Below are 26,482 nucleotides of genomic sequence, written 5' to 3'. Positions count from 1 at the left end.
GCCCCGACAGATCCATTTCCATTTTAACAAACTCACTCACCTATAAAACCTGTTTTCAAGTGCAAGTTACATTAATTTTATTACAAATGAGCACAGATTCCATCTCCCTCTGTGGCTTTGAAAATTTACCAGGTAACAAATACATCTGGTTGCTCTGATCCTTCCCATTCAGAGGCTAAGGACTGGGTTTGAGAGTTCTTGGGCCAGTCCCACATTTTCTTTCTCAGGCTGGCAGTCGCTAATAGCACCTTCAGAAGGAAGACACAGCATGTGTAAAAGAAGGACTCTAACGTGGCTTTCACCACTCTGATAAAAAATTTAAGGGAGAAAATAGTTGAAGAGAGAAAGAGAGAGAGAAGGAAGGAAGGGAGGGAGGGAGGGAGGGAGGGAGGGAGGGAGGGAGGAAGAGAAACTGCTGAGATCTGAAGGACAAAAAGGAGGCAGGAGTCCTGGCTATCTGCTGAAATTAATGGCATGAATGTCAATAGTGTCTGTAAAGTACCTTGAAAGCCAAGTGCCTGGAGCAGTGCCTGAAACAACCAAATACAAATTATTACTAGGCACCATTAGGAACTTGGGGTATAGCTTGCAGGAGACAACAGAACTACAGTGGTTGTTTGCCTACAAAGTTTGACAGAGCATATGAGATTATATTAAAGTACAATATCTGTGCAAATTTACAAGAAACTTCATCACTTGTTTATCCAACTTTGCCAAACAAGTAATTATGTGCCTGAACTGTGTAAAGCTGCAGAGCAATCCCACCCAGATCTACTAGAACATGCTCTACTATTAATCTGCAAAGTGGAAAACCACTGAGCCCCTCATTTCCTCTGTAAAACGAAGAAGCTGGAAGCAGGGTGGTGATAATCCTAGCACATACGAGGCTGAGGCAGGACTGCTGCAAGGGAGGCTAGCTGGCCTGAACACAGCAAGTGGCTGTGACTATATGTGGGATAGTTAGATCACGCTAGGTGTGATTCTGCTCTAGGCCAGTGTGAGCTACAGATGGGATCCTATCTTAGACAGAGCTGAAAGACAAGACAAGAGCTCCGATTGTATGACACCTGAGTTATCCTCTCCATGCTAATGAGTATACTTACGAAGATTTTGGTTTTGTAAGGTTGAATTTATTATCAAGTTTTCTGGCTGAGTGACGCTGCAGTTGCTCTTGTAGATTGTTCAGAGGAACAGCAGCCATGATCTAAAAAGGAAGAGGGCAACCATTAATGGAGTTAGGTAATTTGTATCACTCAGCATATTTATTGAGGGGGTAAAGGACTTGAATCCAACAGCCACTGTTCCAAATGTGACCAGAGTAACATGCTTTTAGTGCTTCTTTTATTCCCCCACCTCTCTCTTGGTCAACAGATTGCTTTAACATTTACATCTGGTGACATTTAAAACACATAATTTTTAACTAGCTGAAGATTCACTTGAATAACAAAATGGCCTGGTTTCCCCCTTCCTCAACAGATGCTAAAATCAGCACAATAGAGACTAAAGAAGCAATGATTAGGAAAGGGCTTGTAGGAAAATGGGACCTGGCCTAGGCCTGAAGGGTAAACGGGAAGAGGACAGGAAGTGAGGGGGAGGAATGACCAAAGCCAACTAGAAATCCAGAGAACACCCAGTAAGCGAATTCTCTGTCCAAAGGTGAAACTCTGGTAAAGACAGAAGAGACTCTGCAGCGAGTGCAGAGGCTGCCGAGCAAGAGAGCGTGCAGCACAACCATCTGGCTCCAGACAGTGTGCCACATCCATTTAGAGCCCTGGAGTAACAAGTTGTTGTACTGCTTTGCTTTCACCCAGATAAAGCACACAGCTCAAGCCACCTGGAAATCACTGAGCTAAAGACAGACAGCAGTGATCTATGAAGAGTTTAAAAAACAGTTATTTCAGATAAGTTACACCCCCTTTCCCACTCTATCTGGATTTAACACAGCATTTACTATTAGTGTGTATGTGTGCAGGTGCACGTGTGCATGATGGAGGGGCACACTTGCCACACTGAACTTGGGAGGAGGTCAGAGGACAACTCTGTGCAGATGCTTCTTTCCTTCCACCTTTAGTGGGTTCCAGGGATCCTCTGTTTCTTCCTGATACAAGGTGTGGTGGGGTTTTTGTTCTTTTGTTTGTTTGTTTGTTTGTTTTGTTTTGTTTTGTTTTTTCAAAACAGGGTTTCTCTGTGTAGTTTTGGTGCCTGTCCTGGAACTCACTCTGTAGCCCAGGCTGGCCTCGAACTCACAGAGATCTGCCTAGCTCTGCCTCCCGAGTGCTGGGATTAAAGGCATGCCCTGGCTAAGGTGTGGTGTTTTTACTAAGAATGGTTCTCAGGGCTCTTATATTTGAATGCTTAGTCATCAGGCAGGGGATCTCTTTGGTAGGATTAGAAGAATTAGGAGGCATGACCTGTTTAGAGGAAGTGTGTCACTGGGGGTGGGCTTTGAGGTTTCGGAAGCTCAAGCCAGGCCCAGTCTCTCTCCCTGCTGCCTGCTGATCCAGACAGAAATCTCGGCTACTTCTCCAACATCACGTCTACCTGTGTGCTGCCATGCTCCCCACCATGACGACAATAAACTAAGTCTCTGAAACCTAAGCAAGCCCCCCAAATAATGCTTACCTTTTATAAGAGCTGCTGTGGTTATGGAGGCTCTTCGTAGCAACAGAACAATGACTAAGACAGAAGTGTTTGTGGTTTTATGAGGGACAGTTCTATCATGTTAGGTGTAATAATAACCTGATTAAATATATAATGCATTTTGTGATTGTTTGTGGGATAGTTCTATCATGTTAGGTGTAATAATAACCTGATTAAATATATAATGAATTTTGTGATTGTTTGTGGGATAGTTCTTTCATGTTAGGTGTAGTTATGACCTAGTTATTGTTTTCATTTGGAAATTAAGCATGCCATAAGAAGGTATAATGTGTCAAGTTGACAAGGGGTAGACTTGTGATGGCTATTCTTGGTTGTCTACTTGGCTACATCTGGAATGAACTAAACCCAAATGGCTGGGCACACCTGTGAAGGATTTTTTTTCCTTAATTAAATCATTTGAAGTGGGAAGATCATTTTTAATCTGGACCTACACCTTCTGCTGGATGCCTCTGTAAGGACATGAAGGAAGGAAGCGTTTGCTCTTTGCTTGCTTGTTCTCACTGGTAAGCCCTTTCCTTCACTGGCATTCACTACTTCTTCAAGATTCTGGTATTTACTCAAGACCAGCTGAGACATCCAGCCTTGTGGACTGAACAACTACTGAATTTTTGGACCATCTGCTGGTAGATAGCCATTGTTGGATTAGCTGGATCACAGCCTGTAAGTCATTCTAATAAATAAACCCCCCCCTTATATTCATTCTATAAGTTCTTTTCCTCTAGAAAACCCTGACTAATACACAAGGTCTCACTATACAGTGTAGGCTGACCCCAAACTCATGAACCTCCTGCATCCAGTGCTGGGAATACAGGCACATGCTACCATACCCAGTTTACATTCTATTTTTATAATACACTTCGATTTTATACCATATATATATATTGGTGGAAGGATTAACAATATTGGATAGGCCACACCACACTGCTCTAGAAGTTCACTTTTGAAAATGGTGATATTTAAACTGAGTCATACTTTCTTAATTCCGTAACTGGAATTGTCTTATTAGTTTCAAAATAATAAGTCAGGACTAGGGAGACAGTTTAATGGGTAAAATATTTGCCACACACTTTTGAGGACCTAAGTTTGACACTAAAATACATATACAGTATCTATCTGTAATCTTGATGCTTCTATAGTGAGCAAAGACAGGAGGGTCTCTGGATCCTTGAGAGCCAGCTGGCCTGGCATATGCAGCAGATTAACAAAGAAGAGACTGTCTCAAACAAGATAGAAGGCAAAGACTGACATCCAAACGTGTTCTCTGGCTGTCACGTGCACTGTGCTAAGCATACACCTGCATGTGCACATGCATGCACATACCAGCACACACACACACTCAAGGGGTGGAGGATTCTAAACAATGAATCATTCTTTACCTCTCTGAGTGACTATTTTTCCAAGTACGAGTCAGTATGAAGGCATAAATTAAACATACTCATTATGTTTCAGTCCAATACAGTATGGCATTTCAGAAACCTTATGAATGTCAATGTGTTTCAAGCTTGGTCAATGGAATCCATTTCAGATGAATACTTACAGCCATCACAAGTACAATTTAGAAAATGATTTAAAATGTCTTTTACACGGAAAAAGAAAAGTTATGGCAACTTATGCTACATAGTGAGAGACACCATTTCCAAAGGAAACAACCTAAAAGTAGTGAGCCAAACAAACTGGAGAACTATACTCAAGAGGCATGGTGGCTCACATCTGTAATTCCAGCACTTGGGAGACTGAGCCTGGAGGATCAGAGTTTGAGGCCAGCCTAAGGTACACAGTAAGCTCAAAGTCAGCATGGTCTACACCTATATCAAAAAACAAGTGATGAAAAGAATAGATGATTAAAGGACTCTAATTTGAACTATGTCTTGACTTAATATGATTTCAGATCAGAAATCGAAGGAGCCTATATTAGTTAACAACCAGATCATGATATTCAGGGGTAGCCTTTTTTTTTTTTTAATAATTTGTTTATTTTTACTTTGTATACATTGGCATTTTGCCTGCAGGTCTGTCTGTATGAGGGCATCAGATCCCCTGGAACCTTAGTTACAGGCAGTTGTAAGCTGCCATGTGGATGCTGGGACTTGAACCCAGTCCTCTGGAAGAGCAACCAATGCTTTTAACCACTGAGCCATCTCTCTAGCCCTTTTTAAAATTTTTGATGGTACTGAGGAATGAATTTAGGGCTTCACACACTCTAAGCAAGTGCTCTATCACTAAGCTACATTCTTACCCCTTTAAAAACTTTAACTTTAAGACAGGGTTCCACTAAGTTTTCCAGATAGACCTGGAAACCAAGATCCTCCTGCCTTAAGCCTCCCCAGTAGCTGGATTACAGGCCTACGCTACCAGCCAGGGCTCTAAGAGGCAATCTTAAAAAATTAGGCCAATTAAAAAAGAATGTCTAAATTTTCCAGGTTGATAAGCAAAATGAAAAAAGAAAAGAAAGTCAATGAAATGAAAAGTAACAAAAAAAACCTTTTTTTTTTTTTTTTTTTTTGAGAAATATGGAGACCATTCTTAGGACTACCAAGAAAAACAACAAGCAACTTTCATTTACATATAATAAGGGAAATATTTTTGGTTGGAGAGATGGCTCAGAGGTTAAGAGCACTGGTTGCTCTTCCAGAGGTCCTGAAGAGGTCCTGAGTACAATTCCCAGCAACTGCGTGGTGGCTCACAACCATCTGTAATGAGATCTGGTGCCCTCTTCTAGTGGGCAGGCATATATGCAGGCAGAGCACTGTATACATAATAAATAAATAAATCTTTTTTTTTTAAAAAAAAAAAAAGGAAATATTTTCTAAGGATTTTTTCTCCCCTCTTTAACTTTTTGTTTGTTTTGTTTTTTTGAGACAGGGTCTCGGCGGGCTGCAGAGGCAGGTGGAGGCTGAGACGCAGTTAGAATAAAGACCAGAAACTGAGCTATTACCTGCTGAAGAGTTAGTGAAAACAAGCTCTTAATCAAGAGCTTGGAACAGGGACACCTTTAATCCCAACACCCAGGGAAGGAGCCGTCTTCGTGGGATGAGACCAGAATGGATCTGAATACTCTAAGGCCAACCCAGGGCCCAGCTGCTGATCCTGCGAAACCCAACAACTTGGAGGTGTTGGTGAGACTACCCTGCTCAGCTGAAATCCATCCGGGAGAGGATTCAGAACCCTACAATTTGAAATCTGAGGAAACAAGATCAGTTGAGGAGTTGACGAATGAGCAAAATGTGACCTGAGAACACAAAAGAAGGCTCCGCCCAGCCAGAGAACCAGATCACCAGAATTGTAAGTATACACTTCACCGACTGAGAACAGGTAAGCTCCCATCCCCAGACTGACAGATCAGGTCTCTAACCTCTAGCTAGGCCCTACCCATCGGAGTCCCAGCGACCAGACAGCTACCTTTCCCTGCTCCCCCACCAACTCCCCCCCCCAAAAAAAACAGAAAACAAACAAAAAAACTAATCCCTACGAACCCAACAACCACTGAAACCATAAGCTCACCCTACACCAACTGGGAACAACTGCTCCCAGAGACAGAACCCACTAACACTGATTGGACTAAGCTGCTCCAGAAGAAACAGAGCCGAGGAAACAGCCCAACAGCAACAATTTAACCAAGAACTCCTAGTGAACCAAGACTAAAAATTAGAACAAGAGAGGCACCTTCAGACACAGACACCGAGCAGAGGAAGAGATGAGTAGACACCAGTACAAAAATACAGGCAACAACATAAAGACCTATATGGCAACATCAGAACGTAGCGATTCTACACCTGCAAGACCTGAACATACCAACGCAGAAGAAACAGAAGAAATCTACCCTAAAAAATGACTTTAAGAAGATGATAGAGGCCCTTAAAGAAGAAATAAAAAATTCCCTTAAAGAGGAAATGAAAAACTCCCTTAAAGAGGAAATAAAAAATTCCCTTAAAGAAATGGAAGAAAAAAACTAACAAAAAATTGGAAGAAATCAAAGAAAGCCAAGAAAAAGTAATTAAGCAGATGAAAGAAACATTCCAAGATCTGAAAAATGAATTTGAGACAATAAAGAAAACACATGCTGAGGGAATGCTGGAAACAGAAATCCTGACTAAACGAACAGGAACTACAGAAACAAGCATAACCAACCGAGTACAAGAGATGGAACAGAGAATCTCTGACACTGAAGACACAATAGAGAAAATAGATTCGTCAGTCAAAGAAAACACTAAAGACAAAAAAGTTGTAACACAAAAGGTCCAAGAAATTTGGGACACCATGAAAAGACCAAACCTAAGAATAATAGGGATAGAAGAAGAAGAATACCAACTCAAAGGCACAGAAAATATATTCAACAAAATCACAGAAGAAAACTTTCCTAACCTAAAGAAAGAAATACCTATGAAGATACAAGAAGCTTACAGAACACCGAATAGGCTGGATCCAAAAAAAAAGTCCCCTAGCCACATAATAATCAAAACACTAAATATACAGAACAAAGAAAAAATATTAAGAGCCACAAAGGAAAAAGACCAAGTAACATATAAAGGCAAACCAATCAGAATAACACCAGACTTCTCAATAGAGACTATGAAAGCTAGAAGATCATGGACAAATCTTATGCAGACACTAAGAGACCACGGATGCCAACTCAGACTATTATACCCAGCAAAACTCTCAATCACCATAGGTGGAGTAAACAAAATATTCCAGGATAAAACCAGATTTAATCAATACCTGTCCACAAACCCAGCCCTACAGAAAGCACTAGAAGGAAAAATCCAACCCAAAGAAACTAAACACACCCATGAAAACTCAGGCAATAGATAATCCCACACTAACAAACACCAAAGAAGGACAACATAACATGACCACAAAAAATAACAGGAATTAACAATCACTGGTCATTAATATCCATCAATATCAATGGTCTCAACTTACCTATAAAAAGACACAGACTAACAGAATGGATAAGAAAACAGGATCCATCCATCTGCTGCATACAAGAAAATCACCTTAACTCCAAAGACAGACACTACCTCAGAGTAAAGGGCTGAGACAGGGTCTCTCTATGTACCCCTGGCTGTCTTTGAACTCACAGAGATCTGCCTACCTCTGCCTCACAAGTGCTGGGATTACATGCTCCTGGGATTAAAGACCTGTGCCACCACATCCCTTTTGCCTTTTTAGTATTTATTTGTTTGTTTATTGTGTATGTGTAGCTCAAAAGATGATTTATAAAAATCAGTTCCCTCCTTCCACCACACAAGTTCTGAGAATCAAATTCAAGTTGTCACTTTTGGTGGCCGGTGCCTTTACCCACCAAGTCATCTCATGAGCCCTGTTTATGGAGTTTTAAAGTAATAGAAAATGACTTTCGCCATTGGTCATAATAAACTTCAAGGCTTATCTTTAAAACTAGCTATTTAAAATTATCCAAATAGCAACAATGACCTTAAAAAATAAATAAAAACAGAAGGAACTGACTACCTAAGTTAGCCAGGTATATTAAGTATCCTAAAAATACTAAGACAGGGCTGCAGAAGATGGCTCAGTGTGCAAGGGCACTGTGTACATGAGGCCCCGAGTTCAGATCCCAACACCCACACAAAGCAAGTGTGGCTATATGCCTCCAACCCTGTGCTGGGGAGCAGGGAGAGACAGAAACATCACAGGGCTTGCTGGTTACCAGCCTACCTCCAGGGTCAGTGAGAGACCTTGCCTCAAAGGATTAAGACACAGAGTGACATACAGCAGAACATCTAATTTCTTCTGGCTCCCATACATGTGTGCACACACAGGCTCATGTATGTATACACATGTGACCATACACTATACATGTATACTACATTTATATTCATAATGCAAACTTATAAACAATAACAAAAGAATACTAATAAGGAATGGACTACTGCTAGAAAATATATAACTATACAACAAAAGAAAGGTACTAAAAAAATTTTTTTTAATAAGTGAAAGGTTTCCATACCCTGATATTAAGACTCTTGGTTAAGAGCACCAGTTGCTCTTCCAGAGGTCCTGAGTTCAATTCCCAGCAACCACATGGTGGCTCACAACCATCTATAGTGGGATCTGATGCCCTCTTCTGGCATAAAGTCAATAGAGCACTCATATACATAAAATAAATATTAAAAAAAAAAGAAGAATAAAAGACCAAGTTCCCAAGTTCATTGGGCAAAACATTCCTGGGTGATCTTCCTGGCCCTCAGAGATGTGACCAGGAAAGGAGACCAGGAAAAACCACATGGGCATTCTCTAGGAGGCGGTTTAAATATCCTGTAGGCATGGTCTTGAGTAGCTGGCGCGGGGGTGGGGGGTGGGGGGCTGGGGGTAGGGGGCCGTTGGCAGCAGTTTGGCGGGTTTTCTAAGGACAGGGTGGGGGGGGGGGCTGAAGCAGAATTCCAGCTAAACAATAAGAATTGCAATAAGCAGGCAGTGGTGACACACACCTTTATTCCCAGCACTAAGGAGACAGAAGTAGGTGGATCTCTGGGTTTGAGGCCAGCTTGATCTACACAATGAGTTCCAGGACAGCTAGGACTACACAGAGAAACTCTATCTTGAAAAACAGAACAAAACAAACAATGAGCCAAGCATGGTGGCACAGCAGCACTCGGGCAGAGACAGGCAGATATCTGTGACTTTAAGGCCAGTCTACATAGCCAGGCCAGGTTACGTAGACTGTCTTCAAATCAAATCAAATCATAAATGGTAGATAGATAGATAGACAGACAGACAGATAAACCTCTTTAATAACACAGAGACATGAGAGAGAAAACAAGGTTTTTTGGGGTGGGTGGGATTCCATTTCTTTCAAATAAATGAAACAGTTTAGATTCAAACTTAGGACAAGTTCTCTTTCTAGGTCAAACTTTTCCCTTTATTCTGTGTTATAACAAGACAGCTATCTCAGAATATCGAGAGATGGACTGCCAAAAAGGCTATTCTAAGACACTTGGTGCCAAGACACTCTAGTTTTCTGCTGAAAGGGGAGGCTTGAGGAGTTGTTCCTGTAAATACAGCCAAGCTCTGCAAGCCCCACCAGCTGACTTGTCTTCCCTGGGGCAAAAGTGGTAAGCCTCAAATATAAAGCTCAACTGGGACCCCAGAATCAAGGGGCTCTCTATCAAACCAAACATCAAAGAATTTCTCAACAGAAATTTTTGACAGGACCCTCATTAATGTTATATGTTCTCTTTAATATATATGCATATATACAGTTTATCTTCTGGAAAAAGTGATGTGAGGGTTAGTTTTAATTATCAACTTGAAGAATCTTGAATCAGTTGGGAAATGAGCCTGTAGGTGTGCCTGTGAGAAAATATAGATTACATTACTTGAAATGGAAAGATAATCGTAATTACGTGTAGGACATTCCCTGGGCTGGGGATGCAGGATGGTGAGTGGAGAGGGGAGCCGTAGCTGGAAGCTTTCCTATGTCCCACTCGGCCTGCAGCAGCTTATAAAATAATCACTCAGAGGCTTAATTTCAGTACAAACTGTTTGATCTCTGGTTCAGGCTTATTGCTACCTAGCTATTACATCTTAAATTAACCCATTTCTATTCATCTATATTTTGCCACGTGGCCGTGGTGTTACCAGTTTGCTGGCATCTTGTTTGGGAGGCTGGATGGCGTCTGCCCTGACTCCACCCTTTTTCTCCCTGTCTCTGCTTGGATTTCCCACCTGGCTCTTATCCTGCCTTACCATAGGCCAAAGCAGCTTTATTTACTAACCAACAGTAGCAATACATATTCACAGAGTACAGAAAGATCATATCACAGCAGGGAGCAGAGCAGCTGCATGCACTTATCCATCCCTCTGCTTTCTGACTGTGGATACCACGTGACCAGTTCAAACTCCTGCTGCCTTGACCTCCCTGACATGATGGGCTGTACATTGAACTACAAGTTAAAATAAACCCTTCCTCCCTGAAGGTGCTTTGTCAGGGTACTTTATCATAGCAACAGCAAAGGAAACTAGGACAAGACACGCAACACTCTGTAACTTAAAGTAGAAAAACAGCTGTCCAAATGTATTCCTGAATTAATTATGGGTATCAGAGCCTTAAAGCCCATTTTCCAAGAATCTTCTCATTTACTGTTTTAAAAAAATAGGTTTGTCTCATTAAAAAAAAAAAAAAAAAAACCTACCACATGATCATCTCATTAGATGCTGAAAAAGCCTTTGACAAAATCCAACACCCCTTCATGACAAAAGTATTAGAGAGATCAGGGATACAAGGGACATACCTAAACACAATAAAGGCAATTTACAGCAAGCCTATAACCAACATCACAATAAATGGAGAGAAACTCAAAGCAATTCCACTAAAATCAGAACAAGGAAAGTCCACTCTCTTCATATCTATTCAATAATAATACTTGAAGTTTTAGCCAGATCAATAAGACAACTGAAAGAGATGAAGGGGATACAAATTTGAAAGGAAGAAGTCAAAGTATTGCTATTTGCAGATGAAATGATAGTATATATAAGTGACTCTAAAATTCTACCAGGGAACTCCTACAGCTCATAAACACCTTCAGCAAAGTAGCTGGATACAAGATTAACCAAAAAAAAAAAAAAAAAAAAAAAAATCAGTCTTACTTACATACACAACTGAACAACACTCAAGGTATAGAACATTCTCGTGTGTTGGGAATGTTCTTGTGCCCTTTCCCACTTGGATTTGTTTTGCTATTCTTTTCTGGCTTGTTTCCTTTTTCTTAGATTTTTAAAAATGTTGTGAATATATTGTCTCTATGTATTTATGTGCAACAGTTGCATGCCTGGTGCCCACAAAGGGCAGAGAGGGTGTTGGGGCCCCTGGAAATGTGGCTACAGAGGGTTGTAAGCACCACATGAGTGGTGGGAATTGAAACCAAGTCCTCTGTAAGAGCAGTCAGTGTTCTTAGCTACTGAGCCATCTTTCCAGCCCACTGTTTTGTTTTCTTTTTGAGGCAGGGTCTCACTATGTAGCTCAGGCTAGCTTGAAACTCACAATTCTCCTGACTCTAGCTCCTAAGTGCAGGATTATATAGTAGTGGCCATTATACTCAGCTCCTTGAATTTCTTGGTTCACACATTAATTGTTATTAATGTCTTCTAAAAAAGATGTCTGATAAAACTCAAATCATTATTTTATTTTACTTTTAATCGTGTGTGTGTGTGTGTGTGTGTGTGTGTGTGTGTGTGTAAGTGCATGGTGCCTATGGCCACCAGAGTCTTTGGATTGCCCTGGAGCTGGAGTTACAGGCAGTTATGAGCCACCCATTATGGGTGCTGGGAACCAAATTTAGGTCCTCTGCAAGAACACTACATGCTACTCTCAACCACTGAGCCCTTTCTCCAGCCCTAAATACAAACCATTTGAAACAGGTGCATTAAAACAGAATCATTAGGTTGTAGAATTGACTCAGAGGTTACAAGCACTTGCTGGTCTTACAGAGGACCCAACTTGGTTCGAAACATTTACAAGCTGGCTCACAACTGTCTATCACTCCAATTCCAGAGAATACAACGACCTCTTCAGTCCTCTGTAGGCATGGTGCACAGACATATATGCAAGCAAACATTCACATACATAAAATAAATCTTAAAAAAAACACAAAACACAAAACCAGAAGTATTTTAAAAAATCTAAAACTGATCTAATGTCACATTTTATACTAGCAGTGAGTCTATTAAAAATAAAGGCAAAATCAAGACTGTTCTCTCATTTCCAGTCTGGTACTGGCCATTCCTGTCATGGTAAAAAAAGGAAATACTAGAAGAGATGAGTTTATCCTTACATGGAGATAACTTGATTACACACTAACACAATCCAAGGAAAATCAGTCATAACAATAGGTAATTAAAACTCAGAAAAATAAAATAAAAGAGAAATATAAATTCTCAGAAGTCAAATGCATTCTCATGTAGTAATAACTCAATAGAAAATACAGTTTTAAAAAGGCGTTCAACTGCAGTAGCAGTAGTAAACTAGCAATTAACTCATCAAAAGACATGTAAGTGATATAAGAAAATGACTAGATACCATTGAGAAAAACAAGAGTACAGAAACATTTATGCTCTTAAATGAAAAGTCTAGATATAAAGATAATAGTTCCTTATAAATTAATATATGGGTTAACAAAATTCTAACTAAAATACTACAAGAATATTTTACAAAACTTGACCAAATGCCTTTAAAATTCAGCTGAGGTCCAAGTGAGATGGATCAGCAGATAAAGGCATTTGCTGCCACACCTGAGGACTTAATGTGACCCTAGGACACTACATGTGAAAGAAGAGAGACACGTCCTGCAAGTTGTTCTGTGACTTCCACATGTGTATGTGCACGTGTGCACACATAATAAACTGTAATAAAATTGTTCATATTTATATAATAGTAATCAGAGAAAAAAGTTACCAATTTGAGGAGCTGGAGGGAGGAAAGGGATGGGAGAAAAGGATGTAATTCTATTTTAAGTAAAAATTTAAAAGAAACTCAAATCCAAAATAAAATTCAGTTAACAAAAGCATAAGATAAAGGTACTAAGTTACACCAGAGCAGGACTAAGGATACGGTCAGCAGGAGAGCACTAGCCTGGCATGAAAGAGGCTCTAGGTTTAAGCCCTAATACCACCCTCCCATAATGATCAATTTAAATGTTATTGTACTCATCCTCAAAACAGAAACCTCCAGCACCTACCATATAATGTGCAATACATAAAGAGAGAAACCTAACAATGGGGAAGCCATGGCTCAGGCCAATCTGAGCTGAGGCCTGTTTCGTAAATATGGTCTTTCATGCTCACACATTACCTATGGCTGCTTCTGTACTGCACAGGAGAACCACCGCAGAAACCACCTCTCCTGTAAAGCCTAAAATATTCACCATCTGGTCCTTTGCAGAAATAAATGGTTTACTGGCCATTGCCCCAGATTACTGCTGGATAAAACCAAACAATCCTGAAGTACATCTATCCAATCTTTTATGGATTCTCTGAAAAATCCTGGAGCCATGATCTCAACAACACTGGGAACCCAGAAAAGTGATGAGAGCACAGAGGAGGTCTGTCTAGTCTTGAGAACTGGATCACCAATTTGTGCCTGGGAGGAAAAGACTGGAGGAAGTCAAGGTGAAGGTCCATGAAGGTATGGAGTCTTCTAGAAACCAGCATTCCCACAAACTATGTTCTTTGGGGAAGAGGAAACAAAAGAAAAAACAAACAAACAAACAAACAAAAATCAAGCCAACTTCCCAAGAATCTACAGGAAAGTAAAGTTCCTTGTTTCTAAAGGATGAGTAAAGGCTTAAACCACAAATCAGAGCAGCTTCCACTACCTAAGGAAATTAACCATCTTTAAAGTATGCATTTAAAGCCTAACACCAAGGCACTTGTCAAGCACAAAACCCTGTCTGCAAAAATACGCCTTTATTCTAGACCTTAAATAATTCCCAAAACAACTTACCAGGACAGGCATAGCAATAGCCACACACACATAAACAAAGCATAGGAAATAAGAACTAGTAAACAGAGATTGTAAAACATCAGTAGTGAACTTCTGCCCGCCGGGGTCCTCCCATTGTGCTGTAAGCCTGTAATTAAGACCTCCTACCCCCTTCAAGAAATGACATTCGACATTTAAAATTAAATATATATATATATATATATATATATATATATATATATAATTGAATGAATAATGTGAATGTAATCTATGAATACCACAAATGTGATTAATATCATGAGTGTAATTTTAAAAATAAATAAATAAATAAAAATAAAAATAAGTAAGTCTGAGCCATTAGGCCAAACAGTTTAAATTTAAAAAATAAAATAAAATAAAGAACTAGTAAACAGAGCACTATCAGACGTGTGATAAGATAACCAGACACACTATTTTGAGAATAAAAGGCATTCTTGGCAGTATCTGCAACACACAAAAAAATGTAAACTCGACAATAAGCCAACAGAGTGGGTAGCATGGTGCTTATCTGTAATTCAGGAGGAGCCTGGGATTGGAAGGTTGAGAGTTCAAGTCCAGCCCAAGTTATAGCAAAACTTTATCTCAACAAAAACAAAAACATAGTATCTCCAATATGAAGAGCCTCTACCTGCTTTGACAACAAAATAACTAAAATCAAGGATACTAGCCTATAATCCCAGCACTTGGGAAAATTACCACGAATTTAAGGACAGCCTGGACTATACAGAACAAGTACCAGCACACCCAGAGCTGAATAGAAAGTCTCTGACCCCAAACCCCAAATCAGACTGTGTAGGGTCTGGAAGGATGACAGGACTAGGGATATGGCAAAGGGCCTTGGGTTTCTCTCTGGGCTTATGAAAATGGTCTAACCTTGACTGTGGTGACAGGTGCACACCTCTATGAGGACACTAAAAGTCAATGAACTGTACGTATCAAACTGGATTTTATGTGAAATATAATCTCAATAAAGCTGTTACTTTAAAAACAAAAAGGTGCCCCTGCCAGGTGGCACTTTAACCCCAGCACGTGACAAAAGAGGCAGGTGGATGGCCTACAGAGTGAGTTTTAGGACAGTCAGGGCCACACAGAAAAACTGTCTCCAAAAATCAAAAACTAAAAAAAGTCCCCACACATGCACCCACTGAGTGTCTTAAAACCAATCCCTCATAGACATTGAGGGATAACTGTATTTTGACACACAAATTATTTCACAGTTGGCCAGTGGGAGAGGTACTGCTTCAAGCTGTCTTTTTAAAGTTGTTTATTGCATGAAACTACATATGACACATGACTTGCCATCATTATCATTTTAGAATGTTCTGTAGGGCAGCAAAGACAAGCAAGAGCTAAAAGCCCTTGCTGATCAAGCCTACCAACTTGAATTCAACCCCTGGAGCCCAAGGTAGGAGAAAACCAACTCTGGAAGTGGTCCTCTGACTGTCACATGTGCGCTATGACACCAAAAAGAACAATGAATTAGAAGGTTAGTGTTCAGGAGAGTGGCGCTGCTGTACCATCAAACTCCAGTCTTAAATTGTTGACCACTGGCACTTCTCCACTAATTAACACCTTCTTCTGATTTCTCCCTCCTAGACACCAGCACCCACTGCGATGTAGTCTCACTTGTCTGCATTCTTCATGTAAGTGGAATCACAGAGAACCTTCCTCTTCCAACTGCCTAGTTTAGTGAACATAACATCTTCACTCAAGTAGCATGAGTAAGAACGCCCTTCATTTTTAAAGCCGAGCAATGTTCTATAGTACATATATACTACATTTTGCTCCTTTATCTTTTGATGGACATTTGGATTGTTTCTACTTTTTGGTTACTATGTTAGTCAGAGTTCTCTAGAGGAACAGCACTTATTTGTGTCTATAAAGGAGATTAGAATGACTTACAGGCTGTGGTCCAGCTAATCCAACAATGGCTGTCTACCAGCAGAAGGTCCAAGAATCCAGCACTTGTTTAGTCCACAAGGCTCGATGTCCCAGGGGAGCTTCAGTTTGTGCCAGAATCCCAAAGTAGGTTCTAATGCCAGTGAAGGAATGGGCTTGCCATTGAGAGCAAGCGGGTCAAGAGCAAAAAATTCCTTCTTCCATGACCTTTACATAGGCTTCTAGGCTTCTAGAAGGTTTGGCCCAGATTTAAGGTGTATCTTCCCACATCAAAACCCCGATTAAAAGTCAGTCTTCCCGTTCCAAGTCATTTATTTAAAAAAAAAAAAAAAAAAAAATCCCTCACAGGTGTGCCCAGCCATTTGGGTTTTACTTAATTCCAGTCAAGTTGACAGCCAAGGATTGTATCACAGCTACTCTAACACTGCTATGAACATGGTGAGAGAAATATTTGATAAATTAGCTAACTTACCTGTTGCTGTGTCCAAATAAATGCCTTAACAACTTAAAAGTAGTAATTTGTTTGGTTTATGGTTTTTAAAGTGTCTGCCCATCATGGTAGGGAAGGCATAATGGGGCAGAACAGTTCACATCATTCAGGCTGAGGAGCTGAGAAAATATGAGGGAGTGAAGGAAGATATAGCCACCAGTGACCGACCTCCTTCAACTGGATGCCACCTCCCAACAGGCCATCCATCACTTTAGGAATTCATCTAAGGGCTAATCCACTGACTAGGCCAGAGCCCTCGGGATCTCAGGAAACACCATTACAGACACATCCGGAATGTGTTTTATCTTAGACCTTCCTCAATCCAATCTAACTAACAATTAAATTAACCACCAAGGACAGGGCTGGAGGGATGGCTTCGCTCTTAAGAGCACTTGTTGCTCTTGCAGAGGACCCGAGTTTTGTTCCCAGGACCCACATGGTGGCTCACAACCATTCCTAACTCCAGTTCAAGGGATCTGATACCTTCTTAGACACCAGGCATGTACATGGTGCACATACATACATTCAGGCAAAACACTCACACACATGAAATGTATAAATCTAAAACAAATTTTAAATAATTAACCATTACATTCAAGGTCTTGATTTCAGTTGTCTTGGATACATCCTGCAAGCAGACTTAATGGAGCATATGGCAATTCTCTTTTTTATCATTTGAGGAACTAACATACTGTTTTCCTTCATGATACCATTTTTACACTGCTATCAACAGTGAACAAGGCTTCCAATTTTTAAGCTTCCTTAGCAACACTTGCTACTTTCTGGATTTCATTGTTTTGTTTTGCTTTTTTTAATATGACAGCCATCCTAATGGATGTGAGGTTTTCTTTCATCCTGATTTTTATTTGCATTTCTCTAATGATTTATAAAAATGTGCACCTTTTTCATGTGTTTATTAGCCATCGTGTATCCTCTCTAGAAAAATCCTGTCTCGAAAAAAACCAAAAAGGAAAAAAAAAGAAAAATCCTTTGCCCATGCTGTGCTTTGTTTTGGTGCTAGAAACAAACTCAGGGCCTTTCGAGAGTTGCAACCACTAGGTTAAATTCTCAACTCACCTATGCCCTTTCAAATTGGTGTTTCTAATCTGCTGAGCTGTAGTTCTTTATATATGATTTGTTCATACAGTTTGAATGTTAGTGTTAATCTTTTTTTCTTTTTGTTTTGTTTTTTTTTTGTTTGTTTGTTTTTCGAGACAGGGTTTCTCTGTGTAGCTTTGCGCCTTTCCTGGATCTCGCTCTGTAGACCAGGATGGCTTCGAACTCACAAAGATCCGCCTGGCTCTGCCTCTGAGTGCTGGGATTAAAGGCGTACACTACCGCCGCCACCACCACCACCACCACACAGCCTAGTGTTAATCTTTTAACTGAATGTGAGGTTAATTAGTGAACATAGCTTGGTAGGGTGTGGACTCAATGCAGTGGAGACCCTCAGGAATACAGGGCCCACCCCAGGGTACCACAGCTGGGGACATTTCTGATCCCAAAGTCACTAAGGATAAGGGGAGTCTGAACTACCATGCCTTCAAATTAATCTGTATTAAACTTGGTAAAGCCTCACTTATTTGCACTGTGGATCTTCTGGTGGCCAGGAAACTTGAATTTGGCTCATGTAAGGTCTCAATCACACGTTCCTTATTCCACAACTTGGTAAGGATGTACATGAAGACCTGACCAATGTGAATCCTGGCCACTGTGCCCAAAGGCAACCTGCATGTGTCTGAAGCCTAGGTCAGAGACAGAATTAGATCAGACACATGAATATCACCAGAAAACTGTCTCCAAGGTCCCTTAGGGCAACACATACAAACAACAGGCTGCACACTACGAAGAGGGGCAGCAGCTCGGAGCCACTGCACACTAGGCTCTCATGGGGAAAGGAACCTGACCAGCTTAATTGACTATGCCTAGGGTTGATTCTTTAAACTTACAGTACAGATCACCAGCTGCCATCTAGTCCTGAGGTGTGTGTGTGTGTGTGTGTCTAAGAACACTCCTGACTAAGGATTCAGTCTACTTACTAATTCTAAGTCTGTTCAATGGTTTCACTTTTTTCATGATTCAGTAGTTATACATTTCTAGAACTTATACAGTTGATCTACATTATCAAATGTGTTACAGCTTTTCTGTTGTGACAGAATACCTAAAACTGGGTAACTTACAAAAGAAAGGTTGATTTTAGCTTACAATTATAAAAAGCAGAACGTCAAAGAGCATGACTCCAAATCTGTCCACTTCTGGTGGGCCTCTCATGATGAAAAGGAGCTCATGGAGAAAAAAATCTATCTACTTCTGGTGGGCCTCTCGTGATGAAAAGGAGCTCATAGAGAAAAAAAATCTGTCTACTTCTGGTGGGCCTCTCGTGATGAAAAGGAGCTCATGGAGAAAAAAATCTGTCTACTTCTGGTGGGCCTCTCGTGATGAAAAGGCCCTCAAGGAGAAGAGAGGAGACAAAGACAGTCATGAGTCATGAAGTCTCCCTTGCTATGACTCTACTCCTTCCCAGTAGGCCCCACCTCTCAGCAATCGTACTGAGGAACTAAAGTGTCTACACCTGGGCCCTCTTTAAAAAGATTTCCTTAAAGCTTTTCTACATGAGTATTTTGTCTACATGTATGTCTGTGCACCATGTGCATGCCTGGTGCCCAAAGAAGCCAGAAAAGGGCAGCAGATCCTCTGGAACTGGAGTTATAGGTTGTTGTGAGCTATCACATGGGTGCTAGGAACTGAACGGAGTCTTGGAGAGGCTGTCAGTGCTCTTAACCACTGAGCCATCTCTCCAGCCCCCATCTGAACTCTTTAGGGGACACACTCAAATCAGAGTTGTCAACACACAATTGTTCACAGCTTTTTCATAAAAAGCACTTTATTCCCTGTGTCCCGCCTTAGACTGGGAACAGAACCCACAGCATTGCCACTGAACTACAACTAGCTTTTTCACTTTTCATCTTGAGACAGGTCTCATTAAGTTACTCAGGCTTATCTTAAACTTACCCTGTAGCCCAGGCTGGCCTCACATCTACAATTTTCCTGCATAAATCTCCTGAGAGGTTGAATTTATGGGACTGTACTACCAGACCAGGATAAAAGTCCTTTACTCCTACAATTGTTATAACAGTCCTTCTTTCATTCCTCAGTTATCTGAATCTCTGAGATTTCTCTCTGTGAAATGAGTGTGGCCCCCACAGCCTCATCTATTTGAATTCTTGGTTCACAGTTGGTAGAACTGTTTGAGAAGAAGTAGGAGACGTGGCCTTGATGGAAGAGGTGTGGCTTTGCTGGAGATGTGTCACTGGGGGTCTCTGAGATTTCAAAAGTCCCTATCATTCCAGCTGGCTCCTTCTCTCTGCCCCTCACTTGCCATCAGATGTGAGCGCTCAGCTACGGCTCCAGCACCACGCCTGCCTGTGTGCCTGCTGCCATGCTCTGTGCCATGATGGTCATGCACTCTACTACTCTCTGGGATCATGGACCCCCACACCAAATGTTTTCTTTTATAAGTTGCTTTGGTCATGATGTTTTGTCACAGCAATAGAAAAGTAACTAAGATACTTTTCTTGTTCATCTAGCTAAAAGACAATCAATTTAAATATATCTTTCCAGGGGCCTATAACGATGGCTCAGTGATTAAAGGTACTTGTCACCAAGTCTGATGACCTTAGATTCTCAGAACCCACATGGTGGAAGGAAAGAACGATTTCCTCAAGTTGACCTCTAAACTCCACATCTTTTCAAAGAACCAACTCTTGATTTTGTCTACTTCATACTTGCTCTATTTTCTGTATTTCATGGTGGCACACGCCTTTAATCCCAGCTGTGTGTCTCTGCTGTGATCTTTATTACTTCCTTCCTTCTGCGAGTTATGGGTTTAGGTGCTGGAACTACAGGTGTGTGACACCATACCGGCTTTATGGTTCTGTATTTTGTTTGTTCTGTGTGAACTTTAGAATCAACATGTCTAGCACCAGAAAGAAAACCTTGCTGATATCTTTACTGAAACTACATTAAATTTGTGTTAACTTATGTAAATTCAATGCTTTCAGGATGTTAAGTTAGTTATTCTATCCTGGGAAAAGGACTTTGCATTTGATGAAGTAAACTTTTATAACATTTAGTGTCATAAAGATTATGTTTTAGCCAGTGGTGGTGGCGGCGGCGGCGGCGGCGGCGGCGGCGGCGGCGGCGGCGGCGCAAGCCTTTAATCCCAGCACTCAGGAGGTAGAGGTAGGAGGATCTCAGTGAGATCAAGGCCATCCAGGTCTACAAATCAAGATCCAGGCAACCAGGACTGTTACACTGAGAAACCCTGTCTCAAGGGGAAAAAAAATTATGTTTTAAAATTCCTAAATATTTTAATCTTTTAATTTTTACTATAAATGAGACTATCCCCTTCCTTATATAATCTATTTGTCAAACAATTGGTTTTGCATGTCAATTGTACACTGTTATCTTACTAAATTCTCTCTCCTCTCTGTGTGCTGCTTTGGAGACAGTCTCACATAGTCCAGATTGGCCTCAAACTCACCATGTAGCTAGGACAACCTTGAATCCAATTCTTAGGCAGCCACATCTGAGTGCTGGGATTATAGGCTTGTACCATAAGGCCAGGCTAAATTCTTTTTTATTTTAGTTATTTCGATTATTATTTATGTGTTCTAAATACATTCCATTATCATCTGCAGCTAATAACAGTGTACTTTTTTTAATTTTCCAAACTTTGTGCTTCTGAATAATTTCTCTTACCTTATTTCACTGTCTTAAGCTGCCAATACAATATTAAATAACTGGAATTGGTAAGGCATTGAAAGCAGGAATTCAAGGCAAGCCCCAGCTATGTAAAAGTTCAGGGTCAACCTGGGGTGTATGAGATCCTGTCTCAGAACAACTGGAAGTGCTGGTATGATGGCTAATGTCTTAGGCAGTTAAATCAGGAATACTGCTGTGAGTTCCAGGCCTGCTTTGCCTGAACTACACAGTGAGTTCTAGGTAGTCTGGACTACCACATAAGACCCTGTCTTTAGACAGAGAAAAAAAAAGGTGAAAACAAAGAGTGTTCTGAACATTTACAGTAAGAGCACTCCAATTTCACACAGACAACCCCAAAGCAAAGATCAGCTTCTCGCTTCTCTTACTCTACATTTTCATCCTGACAACGAATACTGCGAGCCAGTTCAACAGTGAAAACACCCCAGGCTAATTCTCATTCATAGACAGAGGTGTCCAAATTCCAAATGAAAGCAGACAAAACCTAGCTCTATATAAAACCATGGCCATATTCTATTGTCCCAGGAATGCAAGGCTAGTTCAGCATTAGAAAATCAACTACAATAACTCACCACAACACTAGATTACTGAAAGGTTTCCATACCCAGATACTGGGTTTCTCTGCGGATGCAATGAATCAGATCAGGCCGAATTAAAAGTCCAGATTTAATGAGCAAAGCACACCCAGGTGATTCTCAGGGGAAGAAAGCAGAAGAGAAATCATGTGGCCAGTCTAGGGACTGTCTTAAATACCCTGTAGGTGTGGTCTGGAGCATCTCCAGGGAAGGAGCCAACCCTTGGTGGGCTTTCTGAGGGGCGAGGTCTGGCAGCTCACAACCATTTATAACTCTAGTTCCAGGGGATCTGATGCCCTATTCTGTCACTCAAGGACACCAGGCACACAAGGGGTACACAGATATGCATGCAGGCAAAACACCCATAAACATACATTTTTTTTTTTTAATTATAAAAAAAGGGGCTGGAGAGATGCCCAGAGGAAAAGAGAACTGGTTGCCTTTACAGAGGATCCATGTTTGATTCCTAGCCCCCACAAAGTGGTTCACAACCATCCATAGCTCTAGTTCTAGATGATTCAAGACCTTCTTCTGACCTCTGGGTACCAAGCATGGACGTGGTGCACATCCACACATGCAGGGAAAACATACATAAAATACAATAAAAAATGTAATAAACTCTGAGATGTAAGTAAAATTTACCACTTATAAACAATTTATGAATAATGTAATTTTTTTTTTTTTTTTTGATTTTTCGAGACAGGGTTTCTCTGTGTAGTTTTGCGCCTTTCCTGGAGCTCACTTGGTAGCCCAGGCTGGCCTCAAACTCACAGAGATCCGCCTGGCTCTGCCTCCCGAGTGCTGGGATTAAAGGCGTGCGCCACCAACGTCCGGCTGAATAATGTAATTTTTAAGACAGTGTGTGTGTGTGTGTGTGTGTGTGTGTGTGTGTGTGTGTGTGTTTGAGACAGGGTTTCTCTGTGTAGTTTTGTGCCTTTCCTGGAACTCACTTGGTAGCCCAGGCTGGCCTCGAACTCACAGAGATCCGCCTGGCTCTGCCTCCCGAGTGCTGGGATTAAAGGCGTGCGCCACCACTGCCTGGCGGGCGCGTGCATGCGTGCATGCGTGCGTGCGTGCGTGCGTGCGTGCGTGCGTGCGTTGTATTCACAAATGCATGCATGTGAGTTCGAGTGTGGAGGCCAGAAGTCAACATTAAGTGTCTTTTCACTAACCGTGGAGTTCACCAATTTGGCTGGTCTGGCTGGCCAGCACGCTCCCGTCTCACCTCTGTGGTGAGATTACAGGTTTGTGGCACTGGAACTGGCTTTTCTTTGTGGGCTCTGGGAGTCTGAACTTAGGTCTTCATGCTTGTGTAAAAAGTGCTTTACCAAAAGAACCACCCCTCTCACCCTGAGGCATCTTAGAAACATTATCACCCTGAGGCATCTTAGAAACATTATCAACTGCTAGAGTGCAGCTCAGTAGTGGTCAAACACTTGCCTGGGGGTTACCAGGCCCTAGGTTCAATTCCTAGCACCACACAAAGCAAAAAAAGGAAAGAAAATTAACAACAAATATTAATAAAACACAAAAAAGAGCTGGTCATGGTGACATACAACTATAATCCCAGCACTCAGAAGGCAGAGTCAAGGATAGCCAGTTCATGGCCAGCCTGAGCTATATAACAAGACCTTGTCTCAAAAACCAAGAGCCAGTAGTATAGTTCATAGTTAGAGACCTTGTATGCTACGTAGAATAATACTCAAAAATATTTGAACTAGTCAACTATGAATACATTATAATCATAGTTACCTTAGAAAGTCAATATAGCTTATTTTATAATTAAAATGTGGGAAGAACTTGTGAAAAATGAAAATACGACCAGTGAAACGGCCAAGCCAGAAAGAGTGCTTGCCAAGCCAGGCAGTAGGCGGTGGTGGTGGTGGTGGTGGTGGTGGTGGTGGTGGTGGTGGTGGTGCACGCCTTTAGTCCCAGCGCTTGGGAGGCAGGAGGATCTCTGAGTTCAAGGCCAGCCTGGTCTACAGATCAAGAGTTCCAGGACAGCCAGGGCTTTTATGGAGAGAAATCCTGTCTGGGGAGACCAAAAAAAAAAAAAAAGAGTGCTTGCCAACCCTGATCACCTGAGTCAAATCCCCTGACTCCTGTGAGTTGTTCTCTGACACCAACAGCATGGTACAAGCCCATGCACATACAAATAAAAACTATCATGAAAAATATTTTAATGAGCCAAGCAGTGGTGGTACACGCCTTTAATCCCAGCACTTGGGAGGCAGAGGCAGGAAGATCTCTGAGTTGGATGCCAACCTGATCTATAGAGTGAATTCCAGGCAACCAGGGGTACACAGAGAAACCCTGTCTCAAACAAAACCAAAAAGACCAAAAAGACCAAAAAAAAAAAAAAAAAAAAAAACCAAAGAAAGAAAGAAAGAAAATAGCTAAAGAGATGGAAAGATGTTATAAATGTAACCAGCATTGTAATGTTTGTTTTGGGTTTTGGGGAACAGGGTCTCATCACGTAGTCCAGACTGGCCTCCACTTCAGTATGTCCCTAAGGAAGACTCCTGATCCTTCTGCCTCCCCTTCCATGTGTGTGATTAGAGGTTTTTGCTGCCACAGGCAGCTTGTTTCTGTTTTTGAGATGTAGTCTCCATGCAGCTGCACACTCTCCATTCTCCTGTCTTGCTCAATCAAGTGCTGGAGTTCTATAGGTGTGAGCCACCACTCCTGGTGGGAGCTGATCTTAACTCTACAGGTAGCCCGAGCACTCAGAGGCTTTTAGACAAATTGTACAGATTATTTATTGGACCCAATAAGACAGAAAAGGCCTGTGAAATGGCTCAGTCAGTAAAGCGCCTGTGCTGCAAACATGAGGACCTGATTTCAGAGTTCCAGAACTCACCTGAACAGTTAGGTGTGGTGACATGCCTTGATAATGCCAGTGCTGGAAGGCTTGCCAATTTAATCGGTAAGTTCCAGGTTCAGAGAGAGGCTGTCCCAAACACTAAGATGGAAAACAACTAAAGAAGACATATCTGCCTGCTCATCCACACACCCCTGCACAAACACGAACAAGAACACACTCATCCCCGCTCCCCACCAAAGACAAAAGGAAAAGTACAGAAAACAGAGTGACACCTATATGCCCATCAACCAAGTTTAAGATGCTACCATCTGTGCTGTTCTCTTTTATTTCAAAACATATCATTTAAAATATCTGGGCTGGTGGCATGGGCCTGTAACCCGAGCACTTGAGAGGCTGAGGCAGTAAGAACAGAAGTCTAAGGTCATCCTCAGCCGCATAAGTCTGAGGCCAGCCTGAACTACAAGAGCCAAAACAACAAAAAATTGGTATCCATTCCCTATCTTGGGAACTAGCACTGAAAGTGACCTGGCAGTGGTGGTGGCACACATCTTTAAGCACACACACACACACACACATACACATGAGAAGCAGAGGCAGGTGGATCTCTGAGTTCGAGGCCAGCCTGGCCTACAAGAGTGAGTTCCAGGACAGTCAGGGCTACACAGAGAAAATCTGTCTCAAAACTGTCCCCCCTACCCCAAGGTGATTTGACACCTAGAAATTTCATTTCCTTCGAGTCAATTTGAAGCGACCTTCTGACAGAGTAACAAAATGTTGATTCAAGCTGGGTGTGGTGTTCAGACTAGTCATCTCAGCACTGCTTGTGGCTGAAGCAAGCAGCGCCTTTCAAGTTTCATTACAGAACCAATTGATTTTCTACTCCCCAGGCTTCTGCCTCTCGGCTGCTCCATCTTGGGACCCCTCAGTCAGTCTTTCCTACCCCTGCCCCTTAATGTGGTAGACACAGGAGCGCTGTGTAGCTGGGGATGGCGCCAGGAACTGTCAGGTGGGAGGCCGGACCATCTCAGCCATCAAGCGATCTGTGAGCAGGTTGGGGGAGTGGGAAAGCCTGAGGCAGGATATGCTTCCGAGCTGTGCAGGTCTTATTCAAATCTTATTTCTGGCATCCAAGCCCACAAGGTCTGAGCTTCGGATTCTCGACGTCTAAAACCGGGGCAATTCAATTTCCCCTCCTCTAAAGTCTCGGGAAAACGTGTTGATGAGGGGTCGTTGCAGCCTTGGACACACTCCGGGGTGAGATCATTTCTGGCGTGTGACAGACAAAAAGCAAGATCCTGGACCTTAAGGAACGGGTGGACAGCAAGACTCAAGCCTCGGCCGCCTGACACGGCCTTTTCTGGGGCTCCGGGGTTCTTCTCCCCACTAGGGGAATGGCCGAGGCCTCCGGCTCCGGGCCGGGCCGGGGGCAGCGGGTTACCCGGCGGAGCCACCGCAGCCCCGACTCCGCGGAACTCACCTCACTCGGGCTCACGCCGCGCCAGGCTGAATCACCATCCAAACTCCGCGCGCCGCCAGGGCCCTCCGGCGCCCCGCTCCGCTCGCTTCGCGCCGCAAGAAGGATGGTTCTGATTGGGCGAGCCCTGAAGGGACTGACCAATACCGTGGCCTCTGGCAGCTGGCCCCGCCCTTTAGAGCCGCTGGGGCGGGATCACCCGAGCACAGACTCCCAAAGCCCAATTAGAATCCAGCTGGTGGGTCAGGTGACTGTGGCAAACCTACCGGGCTTCCGGCGCTAGTAAGGCTTTGTTTTTGTG

The 26,482-nt window shown here is 42.1% G+C and overlaps 1 protein-coding gene and 1 non-coding gene across 2 annotated transcripts in view; both read right to left on the bottom strand.

Annotated features, from left to right (window-relative positions):
• Blm (BLM RecQ like helicase) overlaps positions 1-26,268 on the bottom strand; it is a 93,206-nt gene extending 66,938 nt beyond the window's left edge. The window contains exons 1-2 of the mRNA XM_028873766.2: positions 26,185-26,268; positions 1,104-1,204 (exon numbers count right to left, since the gene is read on the bottom strand). Of these exons, the coding sequence (XP_028729599.1) occupies positions 1,104-1,201 (98 nt within the window). The 5' untranslated portion in view covers positions 1,202-1,204; positions 26,185-26,268. The remainder of the gene's footprint in view (positions 1-1,103; positions 1,205-26,184) is intronic.
• Positions 18,318-18,453, bottom strand: LOC114696245. The gene has a single exon (XR_003734971.1). It is a non-coding gene; the product is annotated as a small nucleolar RNA SNORA70 (small nucleolar RNA).
• Positions 26,269-26,482: the final 214 nt, after the last annotated feature.

This window comes from Peromyscus leucopus, chromosome 1 (assembly GCF_004664715.2).
Source record: "Peromyscus leucopus breed LL Stock chromosome 1, UCI_PerLeu_2.1, whole genome shotgun sequence".
In the NCBI taxonomy this organism is placed as follows: domain Eukaryota; kingdom Metazoa; phylum Chordata; class Mammalia; order Rodentia; family Cricetidae; genus Peromyscus; species Peromyscus leucopus.
This window is presented reverse-complemented; position numbering and strand designations above follow the sequence as displayed.